This window comes from Salvelinus namaycush, chromosome 3 (assembly GCF_016432855.1).
Source record: "Salvelinus namaycush isolate Seneca chromosome 3, SaNama_1.0, whole genome shotgun sequence".
Lineage (NCBI taxonomy): Eukaryota > Metazoa > Chordata > Actinopteri > Salmoniformes > Salmonidae > Salvelinus > Salvelinus namaycush.
Window position 1 is genome coordinate 71,082,161 of NC_052309.1, and position 24,581 is coordinate 71,106,741.

Here is a 24,581-nt window from a genome sequence, read left to right on the forward strand (position 1 = left end):
AGGTTTTAAGAAATTGTAACATTATCTGATTAGAAATGTTAGAAATTCAGCTACTGTTTTCTGCTCCGTTTAGGCTTGCAAGCTAGCCAAGTCATTTGTTGTGCATCCTTAGATAAATGTATTAATATGTTGTTTCCTAGTCAATACATGCATTCTGTGTCTGAGTACTGTCAATACATCTCAGTATTGTGTTGCATCGTTGAGGGGCTGGGCAATGTTGCCTGTTCAATAAAAGGCAAAGTTGTAAAAATGATTAACCTGACAATAACGCTTGACCAGCTGCTTTTGGACCCTACTGCAACTCCCCACTAATCAATCTCCCATTTATTTCAGACCTTTCCTTAGTTGTTTGATCTGACAGCTGACTCGCCCAAGGACCCACAGCAGCGTTTCCCAAAAACGGTCCTGGGGACCCAAAGGGGTGGACTTTTGGGGGTTTTGTCCTAGCATGACTACACAGCTGATTCAGGGCAATTGGTCAAATTGATTATTTGAATCAGCTGTCAAGACCAACCTGTACTAACACTCCTTTACCCCTAATGGCCATTGCCCTTTGAATACAGGGTGGAGGAGGGCAGGCAAGTCTGTGAACAGGAACTGGTATCATTGTCCTTGGTCATCATAACATGGGGATGATGATGGTAATGTGATGGTGAGGTTGATGGTGTTGCTGATGATGATTTTGGTCAGCATATTTTTGATGTGATTCGAGGATGTGCACAGTGCGCTTTGCTTGTTATGTAACTTTGTACTATTGCTATTTTTACAGATCCACATGCACTTTTTGAATGTGCAAATACACTTTCCACAGTTGTAAATGTTAGTGATTTCTGAATATTTGCACACAAATCTTTGTACATTTGTTCAAATTGTAGTTTTATTTGTGAGCTATGTTGAATATATTTACAGATCATATTTATTTCTTGATTTATGGTTCATATTTGTGAAATATTTATACAGATTCAGAGATTATGGTTTAATTTGTGAAATGTATATATATATTTGAACATATTTCTGGACTATAGTTTTATTTTAATATATTCACACATCAAAGTTTTATTTGTGAGTTATGTTGAATATACGCACGGATCGGTAGACACATTTACAGAATAAAGAAACAAATCTCACTCCATACGCAAATGGAACGAAACGGGACAGTTCGCGCAGGCGCGTTTCATTGTTTTGACTGAAAATGCCGTCGGTTTCGAAAACGGCGGCGAACGGTTCTCCTCAAACCGAGAAACCAACCCACTATACGTAAGTAAAGCAAACGTTAAATAGACAAAGACGTATTCGTTAAAATACCGTGCTTATTTTATGTACAGAATATTGTTTTATAGTTGGACTGCTTGATATTTCTTCACTGGTAGTGCAGTAAAACATGGTGCTTTTCCTTTTGTAAATTCTTCCCAATGCACGCAGCTAGCCTAGCGCTAACTTGCTAGCTACATATTCAAATTGATACAGTAACTGAATTTTAACAAATACATGTGTATAATTGTATTGTGTGACCGTGAAAATGTTCCACATAAAAAAGAGGCGTAACATTAAAAAGCGGAATTCGCAGGAACTTGGTTGGTGGTTAACGTTAGCTAGCCAGTCAGCGTGCTAGCGTGGACTGGGTAACGTTAGCGAAGTTGAATGGTGTACCAGCCAGCAGTGTTATCCTTTTCCTCTTTCCACCTCGGCCTTATTTGCTGTCTGTCTACGCATGTGTTTTGACGTACGTTCTGGTTGTTTGATAGAATGCAACGTCGAAAATCTTGCGTGGATTGTATGTGAATGGTCAAAGTAGATAACTATTAGCTATCACTACCAAGTAGTTTTATCAGTTCGAGGGATTGTAAAATTCAGCTACATAGCTAGCTAGTGCCAATCAAATATTAGTTGTAGATGGTGTAAACGTTTATCTCCTTACCTTTAGCATAGATATTGTTTACTTTAAATTTCAAATAGCGAAGCTTTAATATTTATATCAAAGTTAGATGTGATATTCCCCCTGAGTTTTGAACTCCGATACCACCTGACATCGTGTAAAAAAGTATTTTTCATTAACACCGCCTTTGTCTTTCCATTTTTCAGATATTTGAAGGAGTTTAGGACCGAACAGTGCCCTCTCTTCTTGCAGCACAAGTGCACACAACATAGACCCTTTACATGTTTTCATTGGCATTTCCTCAACCAGAGGCGAAGACGACCGATTAGAAGAAGAGATGGAACTTTTAACTACAGCCCTGACGTTTATTGCACAAAATATGACGAGACTGCGGGCATTTGCCCAGATGGAGAGGAGTAAGTGTGAAGCCACATTTTTTTTTCTGTGAATTAATATGTTCTGGTTAGATTGTTGCTACTGTATCATGCTTATCAATGTTGTGGCTGTTGTTCATTCCGGTTGAGAATTAACTCAATTTGTGCAGGTTGCCAGTTTAGTGAGCACACTTATAACAGTGTTGCTAATATTTTATGGATGCTGCATTGTTTCAGTAGGAAGTCAGATTCATGCGAATTCCTGAAGTGAATGATCCTCGTTGCACAGAATTCAGCTCGGTTATGACCCAGCTTGCACATGGTGTTGTTGACTTGTCTATTGTTCGAGCTAATGTCGATCCGCATGGCCCCGGAGTGGGACGACAGACGTTCTCAATAATGCGGAACCAACTGAATGATTCAACCACATTCATTGTCATTTCATGGATGTTTTTTTTTGTAATTCTCGCTGGACACGTCTGTTTTGAGCTGCAGAGTGGGGTTGAGCTTCTTCCTCCAGCTTGCAAGGAAACGATGAACACACCCCCTGTTTTCTTGCTCGTGATTGAACCGCCTTTGCACATAGCCTTCTCCCATTGGTCGAGCAAGCAATGTTTATTGTTCATGAGTCCGTTGAAAATGAGGTCGCTTTGAACGAGTTCCTGCTTTGTATTTGTATCCTTAATGTTGTCAAAAGTAATTATACATGGACGTGTCTGGTTTTTACCACTTGCACTGTATCGTTATGTTCATTGAAACCTAAGAAGCATGAATTGATACGTTTCCGTGTGGTTTCATGCAAGTACAATACAAGAGGGATTTCCTAATTCAAGCATAACTACTCTTTTATGGTAATTCATAGAGAAGTATTGAGGGGTAGAAACGGAGTATGTAAGTATTGATATATTTTTGCTCTATTATTTAATGGCTACTGCAGCATTTTTAGGTCCAACCCTCAAAGCATCAGCTAATTTTACTTGATTAACAAAATCAGAGGAACATATTTTGAATGTTTGGGGTATGCCACTTCAGCTCATTCTTAGAACTGTAGTTTTCGTTACTGGTGTGACATCAATCTACTGAAAATGAAAGTAACAAAGAATAGGCCTTATGAGCCTACACATTTGTAAAGACACAATCATGATAATGATAGCATAAACAAATGGTAATAGATGTAGCCTAAAATATTTGTAACATGATATAGCAAGTCAAGTTGGGCGGATACAGTTTGTCACTTGAGATTACATATGAGAAGGCTTGTGGTGGTGCGGATAGACACCAAAGGAAGGATGAATTAAATTCATAAATTATCAGTTCATCTACCTAAAATAAAAGCTACCGTATTCAGTTCCCAGGTGTAACAAAGTCACAGGGTTATTGTAAAAAAATAAAAAACAGAATGCTACCCTGTAGTGAAGGGGGAACTTACATATCAGAATATTATTTTTGATGATATATCGTATTCACAATATCATATTATTTCTGCTATAGTTGCCGGTATCTACACCAAATCTCCAGTATTTTTCCTTCATAGAGAACAAGCTATCTTCTTTTTCAGTAGGGAGCCAATCGCAATACTTATCGTATCAGCACTTAAGTATTGTGAAGTCCCAGGCATTTCCCAGCCCTACTAACCTGTCCTGAGTAATATTACAAAATGCCCATACTTGGCCTACTGGAGCAGATGTACTTGTTAGTATACTTACTGGCAGCTCTATAAGTTAAAATGGAAATGTTAATATTTTTATTTTTTTTACCTTTTATTTAACTAGGCAAGTCAAATTCTTATTTTCAATGACGGCCTAGGAACAGTGGGTTAACTGCCTTGTTCAGGGGCAGAACGACAGATTTTTACCTTCTCGGCTCGGGGATTCGATCTTGCAAACTTTCAGTTACTAGTCCAATGCTCTAACCACTAGGCTACCTGCCACCCAATGTGTTGGTTGGGAAGTCTCCCTACAAAATTAACAGAATTAAAGGTTTACTGAAAGGAAGCAGGCTATACAGCTAATAACCTAGCCTATTTAATAAGACAGGATAGATGTTCTAGATTATATCTTGAGAAAGATGCTGTTCAACACTATGAAGAACAGCTCTGAAACATGATATTCAAGCCACTCCTATAATTTGGGCCTATTTGTGTCAGAGCACCATAAAGAAATTGAGTAACTTGAGACGTCTCACTCACTAGTTCAATGACAATCATCAATGGCACAGGTCTGGTTAACGTGCTTTGGTCAGATCCACAGTTTAGTGATATCTAGAGGTAGATGCGATGTTAAAAGTATTTGTGGCAAATGTGTAGCATACTGAGTACTTTATAGTGGTTTATCATTGAGAGGTTGAGTTCCAGTTTCCTATATCAGTGTATTTGGAGTTCTATACATTATTTGAACTCTGCCTTAGAGCGAGCACTTGCACTCTCTATTCCTCATTATCCCAGTGGCTACTCTCCTCTCGTGACATCACATCCGTTGCCATGGTTACTGTTGCTGAGTAAGAAGCTTTTTGCTGTATTTGAGGAAATGATTGGTTTTCAATGTGAATTTGAGCACATTCATAGCGATGGTGCTATTATTTCTGTTCAATTCCTCACCATACATCAAAGCCTGTGAGAGTGCTGTATCTATAAAAGACGTTGCATTCCTCTGACTCCCACTGTGGGCATTGGCTACATTTTTGTTTGTCTGATGTGCATATTAAGCACCAAGAAGAACGGTTGCCACTAATACAGGGAGGAAGACAGATATCTCTCATTATGCTCTGTAACTCATTCCTTTAGCCTTGGTCTGTTTCTTTTCAATTAAAATCTGTGGGATGACTTCTTAGGATAAGCACAGCATAGAATTCTAGAAACATAGGATAGAGACTGATTTTTATGCAGATTGTATCTCTGTCACATCCAAATCCTGATCATTTTCATGAGGAAGTCTGCATTTGTCTAATCATCGCTTCCTTTCCTGTCTAGCTGTCCTTACTTGCACCGGACCACTGGTGACACAGAGCGCAAGTACCATCTTCGCTATTACAAGACTGGTACCTGTATCCATGAAACTGATGCCCGCGGGCACTGCGTGAAGAACGGCCTACACTGCGCCTTTGCCCATGGCCCACATGATCTCCGCCCCCCTGTCTACGATATCAGGTGATCTATCATGCCTTTAGTAACCACTCTGTTCTCAAGGTGTCATACCTTCAACAAACATGTGAATAGGCTTGTTAAGCCAGTTAGCTGAGTACACAACGATAAATCATGCAAGGTCTGACCATGCACTGACAAAATGTACCAACTGATTTCATTCGTATATCATAGTTTTAATGAAATTCTTAAATTTACCCGTAGACTATATTTTTGAAGCTGGCTGTCAACCCCTTCTCTACCATTGTTAGTGTTACTTTGATTCAACATGGTACGTCTAGCTGTCTCCGCTGAAGTGATAATAGTCTGTATCCACTCCAGTACATGCCCATTACATGGCAGTGGGAGAATGAAGCGTGTTCATCTATTTTCCTAGCTCAATTAGTCTCCCTGATGCCTCTCAAATTGGCTGGGGCTAAGAGCAGATGAAACCACAATTTTCTCTTCATAGACATCAGTCATAGTGTACTTATTGCCAGGGTTGATGTTGGTTTTGTTGTGTACCATTTACTGTGCAAACAATTAAAGTGTTACATTATTGTTATTTCTTTAATGGGATGAAAGATTCAGTGGTATATTTGAAGTAATATCCCCCCACATCTCAGAGATGGATACAAAAAGTAGGCCAATATCTGTATAATGCAAGCAGTGGACTTAAGCTTAACAACAACATACATTTGCTATTTTACTATGAACCATGTGTTCACATTTTAAATACCTGTCACTAGAAAATAGCAATACCCTGTCCAACGTCCCATGAATGACATCACATTAAGGAATGGGAGCTTTAAATAATTCAACAAAAACAACAGTAAATGTGGTATCAGAGGCACGCTCAAGCGTTGCCTAGCAACTGTTGAGCAGAACAAGTCTAAGAGCAAGGCATTGCCTGAATATTCTACATTTGTCTCTTCCTTTTGTTTTGTTTTGTGTAGTAGCTCTCTCACTGATCTTCTTCATGTGCACAGAGAGATCCAGGCACAGGAAGCCCTCCAGAATGGCCAGTTGGGATCTGGAGAGGGTATCCCTGATCTACAGCCTGGAGTACTGGCCAGCCAAGCCATGATAGAGAAGACTCTTACAGAGGACCCCCGGTGGCAAGGTGAGCAGCAGACACATTGATCAAAGTCCTGTCAGGTAGCCTGATTTCAGATGTCCATGTAAACAGGATTATTAGGGGACTCGTTCTTGAAAAGCATGTAAACGTTTTAAATCAAGAGATTATATTAATCTGACTATCCACAATACTCGTTTATTGTGTGCATGCAACATACTCATTGTGTGCTTTCCTTCCAGACACCAATTTTGTTTTAGCGAACTACAAAACAGAGCAGTGCACCAAGCCTCCACGACTATGCAGACAGGGCTATGCCTGCCCTCACTACCACAATAGTAGAGACAGAAGACGAAATCCACGCAAGTTCAAATACAGGTAGGAGATTAGGACTGTCTAACGACATAGAGAATGCCTTTTGACAACTGTGTAATAATTCTGTAATATGTAGTTAACCCCTTGAATGATGTGTCAGGTCAACTCCGTGTCCCAATGTGAAACATGGGGATGAGTGGGGTGAGCCATCGAAGTGTGACAGTGGAGACAGCTGTCAATACTGTCACTCACGCACTGAACAGCAGTTCCACCCAGAGGTAAGTAGGACATTGGAGACTTTATAAACGCTTAGCACATTTTGTCTCTTGCAATGGTGAATCTGTCAAACCTTGTTTTGGGGAAATGCCACACAGTTATGAGCAGAGAACCTGTCTTTCTCACTTCAGATCTACAAATCCACCAAATGCAATGACATGAGGCAAACTGGTTATTGTCCTAGAGGGCCGTTCTGTGCGTTTGCGCATGTAGAAAGTAAGTGAAGCTCCTCAAAATAAGTCAACGCTGTCTTGCTTGTTGGCAACTTTTCAAAGTTAAAACCTCCTGTCTGTGATTGTGTACTTTTTCAGGAATTCCCTCCACGGAAGAGACCATGAACTCATTGCTAACAGCGATGCAGTCGGGCTCTCAGCAGTATTCAGAGTGTCCGGTCAGCGAGTGGGGCAGCAGTGCACACTCCATCAGCAGCATCAACAACGGCCAAGTGGGGAATGTATGTGATCTGATTACTACTCACTCTCTGCTTCTCTCCACTGTCTTACAAAGGCATCTCAGTTTGTATGAAAAACATGCTGTCTATAGATTAGACCCTGAATAGATATTTAAGCTGTTAACTTTCCTTATTTGTCCCACCTTTGTTTTGTATATTCTTGTCATTTTATGTTTCCGTTCTTCTGTTTTCTGTACTTGCCTTGTATTTCACTAGTCTGTAACATCATTTTGTTTCTGGTAGTACTAGTGCACCAAGAAATATACAGCGTCATTCAAATTAATGTAGGATTCAACAGAAACCAAACCTTAACAATTCAGTGTCATTTTCTCTCTCTGAAGCCAATATCCCATCTAAACATCTTCAGCTATCATCTGCTCTCTGGCCTCGTTAGGAAAGCTGGGTTTGTTTGGCTGGCTCTAAAACCCTATTAAGATCATGTGTACTTCTCTCCCTCAGGTTTCATATTCTAATAGTCCGACTGTAACGCCAAGCTCAGGAAGCAACAGTTCATTGTCCCCAATCGGACCCATCGGCAGGTCCAAATGCTTAACTAATGGTAGCTTATGTTCAGAGTCCACCACGTCAAGTGTGTCATCTCTGACGTCTAACTATCCCAAAGCGCCGGGCTTTGAACGCGAGGATCAGGTACTACAATAAGACTGCTCTCTTTCCCCATCCTTATGGAAAGACCCCTGTACTCAGCTTAGTGTAGGGCCTGACCCACTGCTATACACACTTTGGTCATAGTTTCCATTATTTTGATTTATTTCTATATTCAATTATTTGTCAGTCACTTTTTTTATGTTATGTCATTTTCTATAAATTTGTGATGACTTGGTGAATACTGAAATTAACAACCAAGGCAAAATAAATAATAGTTTACCCATTCCAGGTCAAATTCAGTGTTGTGCTTAACATTTTATAAACCTAGATTAGACATTATGTTTGGATATGGAACTTGTATTCATGTTATCTATTAGTTATAAAACAAATGTCTGCTTATTTAGTTTTAGACTGTCTTAATGGGTTGTGGTGATGACATTAGACATTTTCTCTCTTTTGATAGGGCTGCAGATGACCGATTTATTAACTGAATTTTCTTCACTTTTAAGAAAGGTGTTGGCTTTCTAAGACCCAGCCAATTGCTGGGTTTAAGTGTTGGGTCATGTGAATGTGCTGTCTATTTTCAGATAAAGAACTATAAGGGACATAGTGATCAAAAGATGATGGACCAAGACAAGCAGGTGAATTTCTAAAGCATTTGCCATTGCCTTTGTATTTCTAGAGGCTAGTGACCGTGTTTCCCCTATATTAATTTATCGCCAGTCCAAAAAATAGGATTTATGGAGAGTCATTTTAAGTGTAAACTTAAATGACAAAACCAGATATAAAGTATGTAGAGAAGATAATGGAGCTATATATATTTTTTAAATAAGATCATCTTTGAGAACTAACAATCACCAAAAATAAAAAACTGTACAGTCAGGGAGAGTCTAAAATTCCAAAAATGGCATGGGACCCCCATTGATATGTTAATGTTTGAGTCACTGATAGCATAAGCCATGGCAAAATGTGTAGAATTGCAGGAACTTAGATTTAAAACTGCAACTTTGCCGCCTATGCTGAAAATAAACATAGGGGAAACACTGCTAGTGATATGTAGAACATTTTCTATTTAAAGGTATTCCTGTGGAGGCAAAGGGGTTTTGCTGTTATAATTTCAAAGTCATTGGGATCCATTCCAATCGACTTGATAAAAAAGGCCTATTCATGATCTCCCATCTAAAGCATATGACCAGGCACGGTATCTGTGGCTTGTCTTTTTAACCGAGCACCAATGTAGTGAAGTATTGCTCAAATTGACACTATTAATGAAACAATGCCTTACTATGTACGCCTCTTTTACAGACACACAATAGTGTATTCTCTGGGATGAACCCTCTGGCATCCAGCATAACCTCCAGTATAGAATCTAGCCTGGCCTCCAGTATTGGATCGGATAGTTCCTCACCCACCACCTTATCAACAATGAATGCAAAAGCAACCCCATTCTATCCTGGGAGCAATACTGTGGAGTCAGTTATAGGTAAGTATACTTGTATTGTACAAACTTGTTTGAGGGGTGAATGTATTTCTTCATACAAGGAATACTTATTTTCCTAATAAAAAAACGACTTGCCTTTTCTTTCAGGTTCTGCTCTTGACCTGAATTTTTGTGACATCAATGTTGCCTCTCTTGATAAAGAGTTTGAGGAGCAAGAAAACAACAGTCTTGGTTTAAGTAAGCAAACCTTGTTTGAAACATTGAACACAATTGACTTAACAGTTTGTTCTGCATTTTTAAATTGTGAAATGGATTTATGCTTCCTGTTGCCCTCTAGGTCAAAGGATGTTGGGAGGATCCGCTCCGGTCAACATTCCTGGCTCCCTTGCACGGTCTTCTTCATTGAATTCCAACTCATCGCTCTCTGCCTCCCCTCTGAGCTCTCTCTCCCAGTCCCTGTCCCAGTGCCTGTTGTCAGGAATGGCTCCACAGCAGACTCAGCCTCAGGGCCTGCTAACCAAACCTGAGCATGGCCTTCTAGGAACACCTACCTCCTCTCAGAACTCTCTGGGTAAGTTAACAATATAATTATTACTAGAAATCTTGACAAACATGCAAGAGTGAGCATTATTCAAATCAAATCAAAGCCACTTTAAACAATGCCACTTAATATAATGTTTACATACCCTACATTACTCATCTCATATGTATATACTGTACTCTATACCATCTACTGCATCTTGCCTATGCTGTTCTGTACCATCACTCATTCATATATCTTTATGTACATATTCTTTATCCCTTTACACTTGTGTGTATAAGGTAGTAGTTGTGGAATTGTTAGGTTAGATTACTTGTTGGTTATTACTGCATTGTCGGAACTAGAAGCACAAGCATTTCGCTACACTCGCATTAACATCTGCTAACCATGTGTATGTGACAAATAAAATTTGATTTGATGATTTGATTATTCTTTTACTTATGAGGCATCATCAACAATTTTATAAATGCATCACTTTTTTTTTGGTGCTTTGACATGAAACAATTGTCCTGATCACGCCTTGTAGGTTTGAATGGGGGAGCTAGCAGCATATGGGACTTTGTGAGTGGCAACTTCTCTCCCAGCCCATCACCAGTGTTCAGCAGCCTGGGCTCCACCACTGTGAGCAGCAGCGCTGACCTGAACCGGCTCTTCAGGGAGCTGGACGAGGCCAAGAGGAAGATCAAGCAATGGGAAGACGCGTGGCACCAGGTCAAGCAGGTCAGCCACTGGTCCCATGCAAGAACTATGACATGAACTAAAGGCACTGCCTCCGTAAGCAATACATCCTGACCCTTGTTAAACCAATTATATATTTTACATGTCTGTCTGTTCCAGGCATGTGAGGCCTGGCAGAAAGACTCCCATGATGCAAAAGAACAAGCAAAGTCAGCCGAGGCGGAGCGGCAGCTGGCAGAGCAGACGCGAGAGGACACGGAGCGCAAGCTGAAGGAGCTCCAGGGGGACTTTGACGTGCTGTGTCGCTCCCCTGGCACACCCCTGCTTAGAAGCTATGGAGACCTGGACCAGCTCCCTCTACCAAAGCTCCACTCCATCCAGAGCCAGCTGCGCACTGACCTAGACCTTATAGACGGGGTAAGACGGGCCAGATACTAAGCACATTCTTATTTATAGTGATCAGGATATACATTATGGCAGACTATTTAGCCTAGTGAAGCATGTTTTTTTTTTAAAGATCTTGCTTGGAATCATTGTATTGAGTTATTCTGTTGCGAGTAGTTTCTGATACAACCTCTTCTCTTCCCAACACAGGTAATATATCAGCTTCAGTCAAAGAAATGTATAGTTTGCCAAACGCATGATCGTTGCATAGTCCTGCAGCCTTGCCAACATTATGTACTTTGTAAGAACTGTGCACCTAGTAAATCAGAATGTCCATACTGTAAGACAAAAATATTGAAGTGGTGATGTACAATTATTCAAGGTACTACTTAAGGAATTTGCCCTTTGAAGAACTACTAATACATATAGTATGCTTACATTTTCTAAATAGCATTTTGTGTTTCAGTATTCCATATAGTAATTCAATTAATAGTTTAATTTGAACTACACAAATGGTGTTTGATAAATCAAGTACTTAAATGTAGTATGTTATTTTGTATTGTAAAGGATCACTTACATTTTCCAAAAGGTTTGGCATCCATAATTCAAGTGGGCCTAATTTGACTTTATCACTGAAACACATCAGTCAAACATTATTATTAGTATTGCAACCATCTTTGTGAAGATTGATTTCTTGTAAAGCACTTTGTTGACCTGGGAATTTGTTAAAGGGTATTTTAGAAATGAGCTTTGAGCTGTTTTTTCTTAATATGCTAATGTATCGAGCTTTTGTGTGTACTGTGAAACATACTAGAATATTTCATGTTTCCTATTGTTAAATCATGGTATAGTTCTATATATCTTGTTAGTTTTCATAGAAAAGTACTAAACAATAGTTTCTACTTCTCATTCTTTAATTTACACCTTTCCATCAAAAAAGTACACACTTTTGAATGCATTTTAGGCATAACCAGCAGCTGTAATATCAGTAAGGCACATTTATGCTAAAGCAGTTAGGAAATCAATTACTGTGTCTTTTAGTGATTACTGAGTTGTTCATTATGTAGTTGTTAGAGGAGCATGTCTTGATGTACATAAGTCTGACATGGTGAATTTGATAGGATTCCTACTAGCTCTCAAACATGTCTAGAACATATCTGATACTTGGCCTCTACTCTAGTCTCAAGTGCCTTGCCTTAGATGATAACCATGACCATCGATGCTTAGAGGATTGTTGTAAAAGCAGACACAGGTAGTCAAAGCCTCTGCACACGTTTCTGCATATATGTCTACTTAATTTTGCTACTTTGCATCATGTGTATTGCCCAATCCTATGTCAAAGTATTTCCTCAGATTATAGTTGTATGAAGATATAAATCTTGTCAGTGTCTGTGTCCTGACTTCACGCTCACAAACATAAAACAATATATTTTCCTTGTCTACACAGGCAATGGTGCTTTTTTTTGATGCGGCTTCAGTATAATTTCAAATGACCAAGGCAAGGAAACAACTCTGGTCTTGTTTGTGAACAAGATAAAAACAGGCTCTGCTATACATTTTAGACTGGTGTTTGTAAGATGCATCATTGGTGTTGAACCTGTAAGTTGTGTTTTCAAATATGACAGTGTAATGTGCTTAGCTAGGTTAATCTAATTGAAATGACCTTCTACTGTGTTCAAAATGTATTTTTCCTCACTCTATATCTTGGTCCTTTAATATTTACAGCAATTAGTATGATCAGTAGAAAGAACCTTATATATTCCCAGGTACACGATTTGTAACTTAGTTCGAAAAAGTGAGAAATACAATTGTTTACATTTACATGGATGGTAATTCAGAAACTCAGAGAAAAACAAAACTTATGTTTCTCCTAAAATAAAAAAGGTATTGTGTTCCCTCATGTTTATCAAGTTAAAATGGCAGGTGAAACTATTTTATTGCATGTCTTATACGCGTCATACGTTAACCAGCTACAAATCTAGATCACTGCCAGATATATTTGTATTGCCAGTCTAGCATACTGTAGAGTCGATCACTTCACTTTTGCAAGCTTTGTTGCTGCTGAGAGAAAGATGTATACATATAGTTGTAATGCATTTAGATTCTTGAATGTTATTGTGCATACACAGTTCAGATTTCAGACATCAGTAGCCTAATTTCTCACAAGTTAAGCAGTAACACATTTTACTTTATATATAATCAAAATGGCGTCATAACAATGACTCTTGTTACCTAACATTCAGAGACGTGTCATGGCGTCTAACATTTGGTATACCAAGTTTATAACTTCTAAAATGTTATAGTTCAAGTAAAGTACCACTTAAACAAAGACTCATTGGATTTTGAATTTCATTTTAGTCAGTCACACATTCGGGTACTTTTGTGAATCTTCGATACATTGTTACAGGCCAATCAATGTACTGCTATAGAATGTCTCGATTATTAAATTTGGTTGGAGAATCCTAATAAAGCTACTGGGCTACAGTAAATGCTCACCCCAATTTTTAATATCACAGGGTTTTTAAAAATTTTTCCTGTGATGCCAACTAAGTTAATGTGGACTTGACTCAAATGAACCAAAGTGGTGTTGTAGTTTGTTCTTGTAGTTACTTATAAAATATGTATTGAAATGTACAATTAGTATAACATTCTCTTCAATGGTTCAATGACAGAAAGAACTATGCCAACTGCTTTTGCTGACAATAGGAATTAATGGACTTGAAGCCCATTTGTAGTTTTACCAAAGACCTTTTATTGCTATTATGTTTCCTTTATTTTTTATAACTTTTCATTTTAGTAATTTAAGCAAATTGTTAAAAACCTAATTTGAAACAAACCAAACATAACACCTAATGTAGATTTGGTGTGCATTTACAGAAACTAATGGCATCACTGTCCTTTTTTGTAAAACAAATGACTGTGGTTAGCAGCATACACACAATTCTAATTGGCAGTTGTCTACAGTGAAGGAATTTCAGAAGTTAGTGACATGTTAATATTCTTAAGTGGCCATATAGATGAGTACCAGTGGAGGCTGCTGAGGGGAGGACGGCTCAGAATAATGTCTGGAACGGAGTGAATGGTATTTGATACCATTCCACCGATTCCGCTCCAGCCATTACCATGAGCCCGTCCTCCCCAATTAAGGTGCCACCAACTTCCTGTGATGAGTACTATTTTGAAGTGTGTTTTTCTTTTCACTTTACAGCTAAAATCTCAATCAGTTTTAAATATTGATGGTTGTGCACTACTTGTATGCTGTCAGGAGTATAGAGTATACTTTGACTGTAATGTGCTTTTGTTTTCGTTTGACTAGTGTTTTCTTTGTTTTAATTCACAATTTACTGCAGTCATTGGAAAGATGGCGATAGTGTATAATTTGTTTATTGGTTATATATTTGAGTGAGTCATTGACGGGTGAAATGGCAGAACTTGATTTATTTAAACCAGCATCAATGGCAGATACAGACGTGAGTAAGTTTAAGGAGCAACTTATCACTCATTCGTTCTTGGTCCTTAAGCCCTCTTCAATGTGGCATACTAAGTATACATCTTCCTTTTACACTGAATAAGAAAAAATGTGAGCTCATTTTATAAATATGGCTCTAAAATCATTCGATGTTATGGCCATATTAAACTAATGTTCTTTTACTATGGACCAATTTAGTTTTTTTATAAATCTGTGCCTTTTGATGTTAAAATGTCATATTTTAACTGGCATTTGAAGAGTATAGCTCTTAATGAGGGGTAGCTTCATTGAGGGTAAATTGTTATATTACAGTAAAACTGAAAAAGAATCCAAATTCTAGTGCCTTTTAGAGAATTGTATGTACCATAATCTCCCCAATTAAAATCTGTGGTGGATAACACTCAGATGATTAGCTTTTTCGATATTATCACTTAATGATTCTCGAATGGTAAAATTTGCTTTGTCGCTCTGAAAAGTTAGGAATTCTGTGTAAAGAGCTTGCATTCGTAAGTGATCAGAGAAGGGCTGTTTTGAACCAGACTGCATGTTTCGTAAGGGAGGCTTAGGGCAACCTTAGAATGATGAATACTGCTTCTTCATCTGTCTGTATTTGCCATATATCAGTCATAACATGCCACAATACCTACCACCAATAAATATGATTCCTTCTGTACTCAACTTTATTGGCACAAGAAAAAAAACAGACAATTACTGTTAAAGAAAAGCACCAAGTAGGACTCATTGTTTTGTACATTTAAATGTAATTGAGATGTAACAATGCTCTGCAGTGGATTAGCATAATCTATTTTGCATTCTTGTGAAGTGTTTGTTTCCTTGTTTTATTAAATATTGTGATCATGGAACCTGAAGATTTTATGCAATCTTGTACATACATAAATGTATGAAGCTGTTCCAATTTTAGTATGAAAGAAAAAAAAAAGCATAACTTTTGTAAAAACATTTAATTGTTCCCAATAGTTAATTTCAAAATGTTCATTTAACATAGAAACCCTGAAATATTGAATGTACCGTTCTAAATTAGATATTTAATAGGTCACTGGACTAATATGGAGAGCAGTTCATCCGTTAGCTATGATGTAGCATCTAGTTTTGTGAATTGCTATACAATGAAATAAATGTAAGACTTAAACACATGCAGTTTTCCGGTCTCTGTATTTATCAGTGTAATGATTAAGGGGAGGGGGGAATACATTTTATTTTCTCAGGGTTTCAGTTATGACTGTAGGATAACAGGTTTTTAATTGTGAACTGTAGTTCATATCTGTATTTACGCTGATGTCGATGGAAGTAGACATTTGTATTACGAATGAGAAACATGTCCCTTATTTTGTTACAAAGTATGGACAGATAGGACATTGTATATTGAATTAGTATTCAACTACCCCATAGAAATTATCAATGGGAGTTCCCCTGTGTTAAAGTTGATCCTCTTTATGGAATCAAAGAAAGGCCTGATTTGGCTTTTTACTAAAAATTAAGTAGAAGGTATTGAATCTTTTGCTTGTAGAGTATCATTAACTTGTTCAATTGTACTGCAACATTATGCAATGGTTTACAGAATTCACAATTTGTATCATCTTGGGAATTAAAACCATTTTTGATCTTTAAACGTGTTGAGTATTTGTTTCATGGATTTAAAACCCAAGGTAGTAATAAAGGTATGTACTTCTAGTTCACTAAACTCCAACGATTAATGCCCCTTGACAAGTATAATCTTGCAATAACTGAAACATGAACCAGAATTTTAAGTATTTATTTTCTTCACATGAAAATACCATTTGTACTTTTCTTTTGGGGGTGGGTTACATAAAAAGGTTTCTTACTACAACCAATTAAATAAATATTTTCTTTATACAGTATTGGAATGTATCAAATGGATTATAATCAAAGATTGGCACAGAATTCCAGAAAATAGGTTGGCCCTCTTCGTAATGCTCTATAGAATTAAGGTTCACTCATATTACTGTGGTACAATGGCATGATGACTATCAGGAGACAGGGCATCAAATAGATAGCACAGCAGCTGCAATGCCTAGAGCCAAAACAGATGAGATATTCTCAGAGGTGCTTGTTATCAATGGTGTTTTCTTCATAGACATTCATTCTCACAATCTGTTTTTATCGAGGTCACTTGATCCTGTTAACTAAACATAAGGGTCCATTTTGCCATTATTTGGTACTACAACACAATGTTTCCGCAGTTAGAACAAGCGTATTTTTTTTCCAGTGCTGGGATAAATCAGTATTTTCCCCACTTTGGCAAGGTTAGACCTCTATAAATACTATAGTGCAAAATAAATAAACCATAGCATATTAATCTATGCATTCCATTAGGATGCAAAGAAGAATAAATTCAAAACACTAACTGGTACATGTTTGAGTAGCCTATTTCCTTACCTTTCAAGCATGGCGTCAAAGCAGGTCACAGCGTTATCTTTCTGTAGAACAACGATAAGACAAGGGCCCTCAGGTAGAGCAGAAATCTAGAGAGGAGATACAGTGAGTGACCACTGCATGCTGCTATTGCGCAACTATCAAACTCCTTCTACATAGCAGATACCCACTCCTCACCTTCCCATCCCTCAGAGGGTAGCATCAGTGTCTCAGCTATGTGACATCTCTGGGTCTCGTCCAAGGCACTCATCCTCTCGGCCACCAGGTGGCAGCCTGTCCTCAGCAGCTGCTCAAGCAGGTCCAGGTGGATGTGGGCTGGGCCCAGTACACTGGAGGGCAGCAGCAGGCAGGTGGTTTGGCAGAGAGCACTGTGGACCGAGGGCGCTGCTGCCACCCACACACAAACAGCCACGTTTACAAAGTTAAATTGCTGTTGATACCACATCAACTAAACACAACAACAGTTGCCCCAGACCAATCATAGGCAACGTCCCAATAAAAAGTCAATGATTAAGGGACCTGTTTTGTATCCACATAAAAGTAGTAAATAAGCGATTCAACAACAAAGATTCAGCTAGGCTAAAACATTCAAAACTTGACCTCACCTCAATTCAGTCCAGAAGCCATAAGGTGTGATAAAGATGGCTTGTTCGCAGCGGCAAGAGTGTGGCTCTGTTCACGGGCCAGACAAGCCAAATGGTCTGAGTGTACACTTGGTATCTGTGATACAGAACAGTGAGTGACAACCGACACAAAATGCGTTCCTTATTAAACACAGGGCATATGAGACGGCTATACGTCTAGGAATAGTAAATCATGTCTATTGTAGCACTGTGATGTACCTGCTCCTGTCTCATGGTGTTGGTCTCTGTGCAGCATAGGCCCTGTGGGAACAGGTCTCTGATAGCTCCTCGATCCTACAACATAGTATTATATCATTCATTATGAGCTACCACCATTACATCTGAAACATTAAAGCCTTGTTCCAAAGCCAGTCTCAGCCACTCTGTAACTGATTGATCTATGGTGTCTGGCAGGGCCTGGAAGGTGGCCCAGTATTGTGCGGGGTCGAGGGGCACTGACTGACCATAGATGCCGCTGTGTAGATGGTCTGAGCTGTAACAGGCCCTCCAGAGGAATTGGTCCTGAGTGCGGGCCTGGGCAGGGTCCTCAGGTCCCAGCACGTCCAGTAGCATCTTCACAGCATTCTCCCTCTGCAGGCACAGAGCCAGGGAAGGCCCAGAGCTCAAGTACTGAACATGGGCTTCTACAGCAGAGGGGTCCTAGAGGAAAACACAAGAGGGAAACTGAGCCAATGCATTTAAAACAATATGACACAGCTGTGCTATTGTCCAGAACCAGCACATGCAGGTCCACCACAGTGAAGCCACTCCGCTGGACTTTGCTGAGGATTTTCCCCAGAGCATGGGGGCTTGAACAGGAACAGTTTGACCAGCGGCTGGGGACCTGATGGAAACAGACAAGAGTGGCAAATAGGGTGCTTAAATATTTTCAACTTTTGTACATTTTTGTAACCATTGTTGAAGTAATCAACTTTGCAAGTAACCAATGTTTAATAAAACATCCTACATTACATCATGTAATTTAAAAGGTCAAAGTTCATCCAAATAAACCCATTTCCAAACTCACCCTGCACCATGCAGTTTAACAATGACTCACACTGGGAACCTGTAAGGAACATTAAACACAAGTCAGAAGGGAGGTGGGTGAGAGAGTTGTTTGAATATGCTGATGACCCGGTGACACATACAGTGAGGGAAAAAAGTATTTGATCCCCTGCTGATTTTGTACGTTTGCCCACTGACAAAGAAATGATCAGTCTATAATTTTAATGGTAGGTTTATTTGAACAGTGAGAGACATAATATGAACAAAAAAATCCAGAAAAACTCATGTCAAAAATGTTATAAATTGATTTGCATTTTAATGAGGGAAATAAGTATTTGACCCCTCTGCAAAACATGACTTAGTACTTGGTGGCAAAACCCTTGTTGGCAATCACAGAGGTCAGATGTTTCTTGTAGTTGGCCACCAGGTTTGCACACATCTCAGGAGTGATTTTGTCCCACTCCTCTTTGCAGATCTTTTTCAAGTCATTAAGGTTTCGAGGCTGACGTTTGGCAACTCGAACCTTCAGCTCCCTCCACAGATTTTCTATGGGATTAAGGTCTGGAGACTGGCTAGGCCACTCCTTAATGTGCTTCTTCTTGAGCCACTCCTTTTTTGTTGCCTTGGCCATGTGTTTTGGGTCATAGTCATGCTGGAATACCCATCCACGACCCATTTTCAATACCCTGGCTGAGGGAAGGAGGTTTTCACCCAAGATTTGACGGTACATGGCCCCGTCCATCGTCCCTTTGATGCGGTGAAGTTGTCCTGTCCCCTTAGCAGAAAAACACCCCCAAAGCATAATGTTTCCACCTCCATGTTTGACGGTGGGGATGGTTTCTTGGGGTCATAGGCAGCATTCCTCCTCCTCCAAACACGGCAAGTTGAATTGATGCCAAAGAACTCCATTTTGGTCTCATCTGACCACAACACGTTCACCCAGTTGTCCTCTGAATCATTCAGATGTTCATTGGCAAACTTCAGACGGGCATGTATATGTGCTTTCTTGAGCAGGGGGACCTTGCGGGCGCTGCAGGATTTCAGTCCTTCACGGCGTAGTGTGTTACCAATTGTTTTCTTGATGACTATGGTCCCAGCTGCCTTGAGATCATTGACAAGATCCTCCTGTGTAGTTCTGGGCTGATTCCTCACCGTTCTCATGATCATTGCAACTCCACGAGGTGAGATCTTGCATGGAGCCCCAGGCCGAGGGAGATTGACAGTTCTTTTGTGTTTCTTCCATTTGCGAATAATCGCACCAACTGTTGTCACCTTCTCACCAAGCTGCTTGGCGATAGTCTTGTAGCCCATTCCAGCCTTGTGTAGATCTACGATCTTGTCCCTGACATCCTTGGAGAGCTCTTTGGTCTTGGCCATGGTGGAGAGTTTGGAATCTGAATGATTGATTGCTTCTGTGGACAGGTGTCTTTTATACAGGTAAGAAACTGAGATTAGGAGCACTCCCTTTAAGAGTGTGCTCCTAATCTCAGCTCGTTACCTGTATGAAAGACACCTGGGAGCCAGAATTCTTTCTGTTTGAGAGGGGGTCAAATACTTATTTCCCTCATTAAAATGCAAATCAATTTATAACATTTTTGACATGCGTTTTTCTGGATATTTTTGTTCATATTCTGTCTCTCACTGTTCAAATAAACCTACCATTAAAATTATAGACTGATCATTTCTTTGTCAGTGGGCAAATGTACAAAATCAGCAGGGGATCAAATACTTTTTTCCCTCACTGTACCAGCTACATTAATGTGTGGTGGGGGTAGGAACTTCAGTAATGGGCGCACACTGTGATCTGAAGATGAGAGAAAATCCACATAGATCCAGCTATCCTTGACATGATTACCCCAGATATAGGGTAGTAGTGAAATAGTACCTAGCTTGCACTGACTAGTTTTTACCAGGGATCATGTCTCCCAGGGAGAAGAAGAGGGATGCTTGTCTGAAGGCCAGTTCAGGAGTGGGAGACAACAGTATGTTCAGGTTCCCAGGGTAGTCCCGTGGCAGGAGCCACAGTAGGGGGGCGAAGGCGTCCACCCTTCTCAGAGCACACACCAGGGCAGGGGAGGAGGCCAGGCCCACCAGGCTGCTCTGCCACAGCCGGTCACCTACCTCATATCATATCAAATCAAAATCAAATTTATTTATATAGCCCTTCTTACATCAGCTAATATCTCAAAGTGCTGTACAGAAACCCAGCCTAAAACCCCAAACAGCAAGCAATGCAGGTGTAGAAGCACGGTGGCTAGGAAAAACTCCCTAGAAAGGCCAAAACCTAGGAAAAAACCTAGAGAGGAACCAGGCTCACCTCTCATAGGGGCTCACCTCCCGCGCCTGCTGCCGGGACAATGTGGGCAGCCACTTCATGGCCAGTAGCTCGAATCCATCCTCCCCGACATCGCCTGATGGAGAAACAAGGTAGAAAGGAGAGAAATGCAGAGCAAGGTTAGGTAGGTGAGGAGTTCAGTGCTACAGCTGAATTGCAAGTACAATATTGGTATTATGAATAATATTATGCATTTTAAATATATTTCATTACATGGGCTGTGTTGTAGGAATGGTTAATGTGGCGTAAAGTATCTGTTGTGTCCCCTGTCCAGAGCCTGTGTAGAAGGGCTGACAAAAAGAGGAATCAGTGTCAATAGACTGAACATTGATGTCACAAGCTCAAATGCCTCTATAGTACCTATCAGCATCAAATGGGATACATGTTCTTATACACTGACTGTACAAAACATTAGGAACACCTAAACATGGAATAATCACAGATAGATGGGCATACTTGTAGAGGAGAGGATAGACACTGAGTGGACAAAACATTATGAACACCTGCTCTTTCCATGACATTGACCAGGTCAATCCAGGTGAAAGCTATGATCCCTTATTGATGTCACTGGTTAAATCCACTTCAATCAGTGTAGAAGAAGGGGAGGAGACAGGTTAAATCTTGACAATTGAGACATGAATTGTGTATGTGTGCCGTTCAGAGGGTGAATGGGAAAGACAAAAGATTTAAGTTCCTTTGAACGGGGGATGGTAGTAGGTGCCAGGCTTGTGTGTGTCAAGAACTGCAACGCTGCTGGGTTTTTCAAGCTCAACAGTTTCCCGTGTGTATCAATGGTCCACCACCCAAAGAACGTCAAGCCAACTTGACACAACTGTGGGAAGCATTGGCGTAAACATCGGCCAGCATCCCTGTTGAACACTTTCAACACCTTGTAGTCCATGCCCCAACGAATTGAGGCTGTTCTGAGGGCAAAAGGCCGTGCAACTCAATATTAGGAAGGTGTTCCTAATGTTTCGTACACTCAGTGTACTTTTGAGGTGATAGAAGCAGAGATATTAGGTATTATAGGTTAAGTGCTATAACTGCAGGCAGGCTGGCACAGTGACGCAGGCCACTCTCTCTCCTCAGAAGACCAGGCAGTGGGAAGACAGCTCAACCCTCTTCTCATCCACAGTAACAGTGGGCGGACTGCAGAACACTGACACCTTGTCAAAAAGAAAGACAAACTTTTAAGGGCATAGTCAAAATTGATCTCGCCAGCTTCTCTCATGCGCTTTGCTGTCAGATCAGTGTGGTGTGACTGATCTGGAGACAGTGTGGTGGAGGTGGGGTCGTTACCTGCTGTCTGGTGAGTCCCAGTGCCTGGGTTCATTTGGTGGAGAGCTGCAGCCTCTGGGCCCCCCTCAGACTGAACCCTCTGCCTTCACACACAGACAGAACCTGGCTGTAGCAGCATGGCGCCACAGCTGGAGACACTATCAAGAACACGTCCACTATGAGGTGAGAAGGGAAGAGTCAGATCCACAGTAAGACATTTTGAAACTTCCAACTACTGTACTTAGGATCTAGATTAGAGTAAAGCATTAAGCCATAACTCTAACATTGTTGACCTCGTTTCTGAGTTACCTTTAACAGTAGCACACAGGGTGGTAGAGGACCTGGTTAAATACAAGGGGCTGCTTCCCTCTCCATCGCCAGGGGCAGAGCTGAGTGTTGGAAGAAAATCATGGTTTTTGTGAAATACTTTGACTACTGTTTGTGTTGTGTTGTGTGTGTGTTATATATATAGCCCAAAATGATGAAAACAAATGTATCTATCAGTGTTTACTGAGTAAACCTTCAGTCTTTTGACCTTCCATCTACTCATGATGATTAATGTTGTTGTTGTTTTTTTAAATTGCTTGTTTTTTTGTTGTTGTTGCTTTACAACGCTTTGAGATTCTTTATGTAAGGTATAGCGCTATAAAAGTTCAATAAATTATTATTAGTAGTCATAATATGTTTGTTTTTCTATTTGTAATGTTTGAGTGATGGTTGTGAGACATCAGGATGGCTCTGGACTACAAACACACCTGTCAGTTGGAGCCTGGTCAGGGTTCTGGGAATTATTTCCTGGAACTCTCCCTGCGAACCACGTGACCAGTTCCCTGTGCACACTGCTGGCCAGGCGAGGGGAGTAGAGGAGGGGCAAGTTCTTGCTGCTGTAGTGCAGGGCGTTGATGGATGCCGGGTCTGTCTTCCTAGCCAGCAGGGGGTCTGAAGGGCCTGTTACATCCTGCCACACGGTGCGGGCGTGAGGCCCTCGGACAGCCAGGGCAAGGACAGGCTGATCGGCTCCATCATCTCCCTGCCCGTAGGATACTCTGCCTGAATCAGAGACAGACTTACTATAACTTACGGAATCATTCCAGTCTAGGCCACTGAAGATCTGCAGACTAGATAAGAATATAACAGAATAGAAGCTTATTAGTTGATAGACGTTTTACCGGTGCTGTTGGTCAGAAAGCCAAGAGGAGGGTAAAGGAGGCGGAGGCCACAAACACCCAACCCTGAGTTGTGGAGAAGGTGGAGGGTGTGGTGAACCACCAGGGGATGCAGGAACAAAGAAGTGTATCCCAGAGCAACAGCTATCTGTGAGGAGAAGAAGAAAAAAACTGTATGGTTGATTTCCTCATCCTATACCAACAGTCATGATCATGGGGTATTAACACTGAGGTTAGATGACACCAAGGAGCTTTGGAACAGCTGAGACATAAGATGTTCTTACCTCTGTGTGTAGCAGCTGAGTGCACATGGTCTCAGGCCTCTGACAGCTGAGTTCCTGAGTCTCCACAGTCTGCCAGTAGAAGCCTGGGTTTAGACCGAAGGTCCTCTTCACAGCCTGAGACACAGGACAAAGATACAGCACATTACAGGGAACACATCCACATCATCAAGTCAATCTCAGATTCTAAGCATTCACCTGTACCTACTACCTACCATTTTGTCTGAGTTGACAGAGATAAAGCTGTCCAGGCAGGAGGCAGGTATGTGGACGGTTGGGGGATAGGCCTGTTGGTCTAATAGGCTCCTGAGCTGCGGCAGCCAATGCGTGATGGCTCTGAGGGAGGTCTGAGAGAGGAACCTGCAGACACGCTGCTGGAACACACTATGACCCTTATCCACACCCAGTTTCTATGAAGAAGAAAAAGGAATATCACTTAACTGCAGAAAAGGTGGTGGAGGAAAAGAGGAAATGTTTGGGTGCATTCACATAGAATAAGGAATTAGAATACTACTACTACTAATAATAAGTCATTTAAAAGGATCTCCATGTTCATTCCTCTCACCCGGGGTTTTCGGACAAGTTGTAGGCTCTCTCCGTGGCACACAGCACAGATGTGTAGAGCCAGTCCATCCTCTGTCCACAGTTGCTGTAGGCCAGCCACCCAAAAAGGTACAGCAGCCCTGTCATCACCACCTTGAGGGCCTGGTGCTCCAACCTAACAAGTTAGAGGCCTCGGTAAAACATGGACTCCATCTCAAACAGAGTAAAAATAATCAAATGATCTCAGTTGAATGACGTTGTCAAGAACTAGTCAAATAAATATTCACCAAAGACAGAAACCAAGCAACCAGAGCATTGTATATATGGGATT

The 24,581-nt window shown here is 40.5% G+C and overlaps 2 protein-coding genes and 1 long non-coding RNA gene across 9 annotated transcripts; 1 reads left to right on the forward strand and 2 right to left on the reverse strand.

The window, feature by feature from the left end:
• The first annotated feature begins 1,116 nt into the window (after positions 1-1,116).
• LOC120036700 (putative E3 ubiquitin-protein ligase UNKL) lies at positions 1,117-16,227 on the forward strand. Of its 2 annotated transcripts, XM_038983088.1 has the most exons (16): positions 1,118-1,257; positions 2,083-2,292; positions 5,219-5,395; positions 6,358-6,491; positions 6,686-6,821; positions 6,919-7,036; positions 7,166-7,250; positions 7,346-7,488; positions 7,945-8,133; positions 8,679-8,732; positions 9,397-9,574; positions 9,680-9,769; positions 9,870-10,103; positions 10,600-10,793; positions 10,911-11,168; positions 11,346-16,227. In XM_038983088.1, the coding sequence occupies exons 1-16, from the start codon at positions 1,193-1,195 to the stop codon at positions 11,499-11,501; spliced, it is 2,421 nt and encodes an 806-aa protein (XP_038839016.1). In that variant the 5' UTR covers positions 1,118-1,192; the 3' UTR covers positions 11,502-16,227. The 2 variants fall into 2 exon arrangements, with proteins under 2 accessions (XP_038839017.1, XP_038839016.1); XM_038983089.1 differs by lacking the exon at positions 8,679-8,732 and having other exon boundaries at positions 1,117-1,257.
• Positions 16,228-16,362: 135 nt separating this feature from the next.
• LOC120044550 lies at positions 16,363-21,533 on the reverse strand. Of its 6 annotated transcripts, none has more exons than XR_005476560.1 (10): positions 21,196-21,533; positions 20,965-21,058; positions 20,558-20,764; positions 18,700-18,708; positions 18,107-18,302; positions 17,862-17,936; positions 17,625-17,739; positions 17,197-17,406; positions 17,023-17,108; positions 16,363-16,657 (listed from the first exon to the last, which is right to left on the reverse strand). It is a non-coding gene; the product is annotated as an uncharacterized LOC120044550 (long non-coding RNA). The 6 variants fall into 6 exon arrangements; XR_005476561.1 differs by having other exon boundaries at positions 17,197-17,403; positions 18,107-18,486; positions 18,670-18,708; XR_005476556.1 differs by having other exon boundaries at positions 18,107-18,486; positions 18,670-18,708.
• A 378-nt stretch (positions 21,534-21,911) lies between these two features.
• On the reverse strand, positions 21,912-23,818 carry LOC120044551. Its single transcript, XM_038989208.1, has 6 exons — positions 23,711-23,818; positions 23,430-23,574; positions 23,016-23,310; positions 22,570-22,649; positions 22,282-22,436; positions 21,912-22,148 (listed from the first exon to the last, which is right to left on the reverse strand). The coding sequence occupies exons 1-5, from the start codon at positions 23,735-23,737 to the stop codon at positions 22,312-22,314; spliced, it is 672 nt and encodes a 223-aa protein (XP_038845136.1). The 5' UTR covers positions 23,738-23,818; the 3' UTR covers positions 21,912-22,148; positions 22,282-22,311.
• Between the last annotated feature and the right edge of the window lie 763 nt (positions 23,819-24,581).

Coding starts and splice junctions, on each gene's coding strand:
- LOC120036700 (XM_038983088.1), top strand. CDS start 1,193: ATGCCGTCGGTTTCGAAAACGGCGGCGAACGGTTCTCCTCAAACCGAG. Junction 6,492..6,685: donor AGAGGACCCCCGGTGGCAAG/GTGAGCAGCAGA, acceptor CTTTCCTTCCAG/ACACCAATTTTGTTTTAGCG. Junction 10,104..10,599: donor CTCCTCTCAGAACTCTCTGG/GTAAGTTAACAA, acceptor CACGCCTTGTAG/GTTTGAATGGGGGAGCTAGC.
- LOC120044551 (XM_038989208.1), bottom strand. CDS start 23,737: ATGTGCACTCAGCTGCTACACACAGAG. Junction 22,650..23,015: donor GACCAGGCTCCAACTGACAG/GTGTGTTTGTAG, acceptor TCCAACACTCAG/CTCTGCCCCTGGCGATGGAG. Junction 22,437..22,569: donor CCTGTGTGCTACTGTTAAAG/GTAACTCAGAAA, acceptor CTCACCTCATAG/TGGACGTGTTCTTGATAGTG.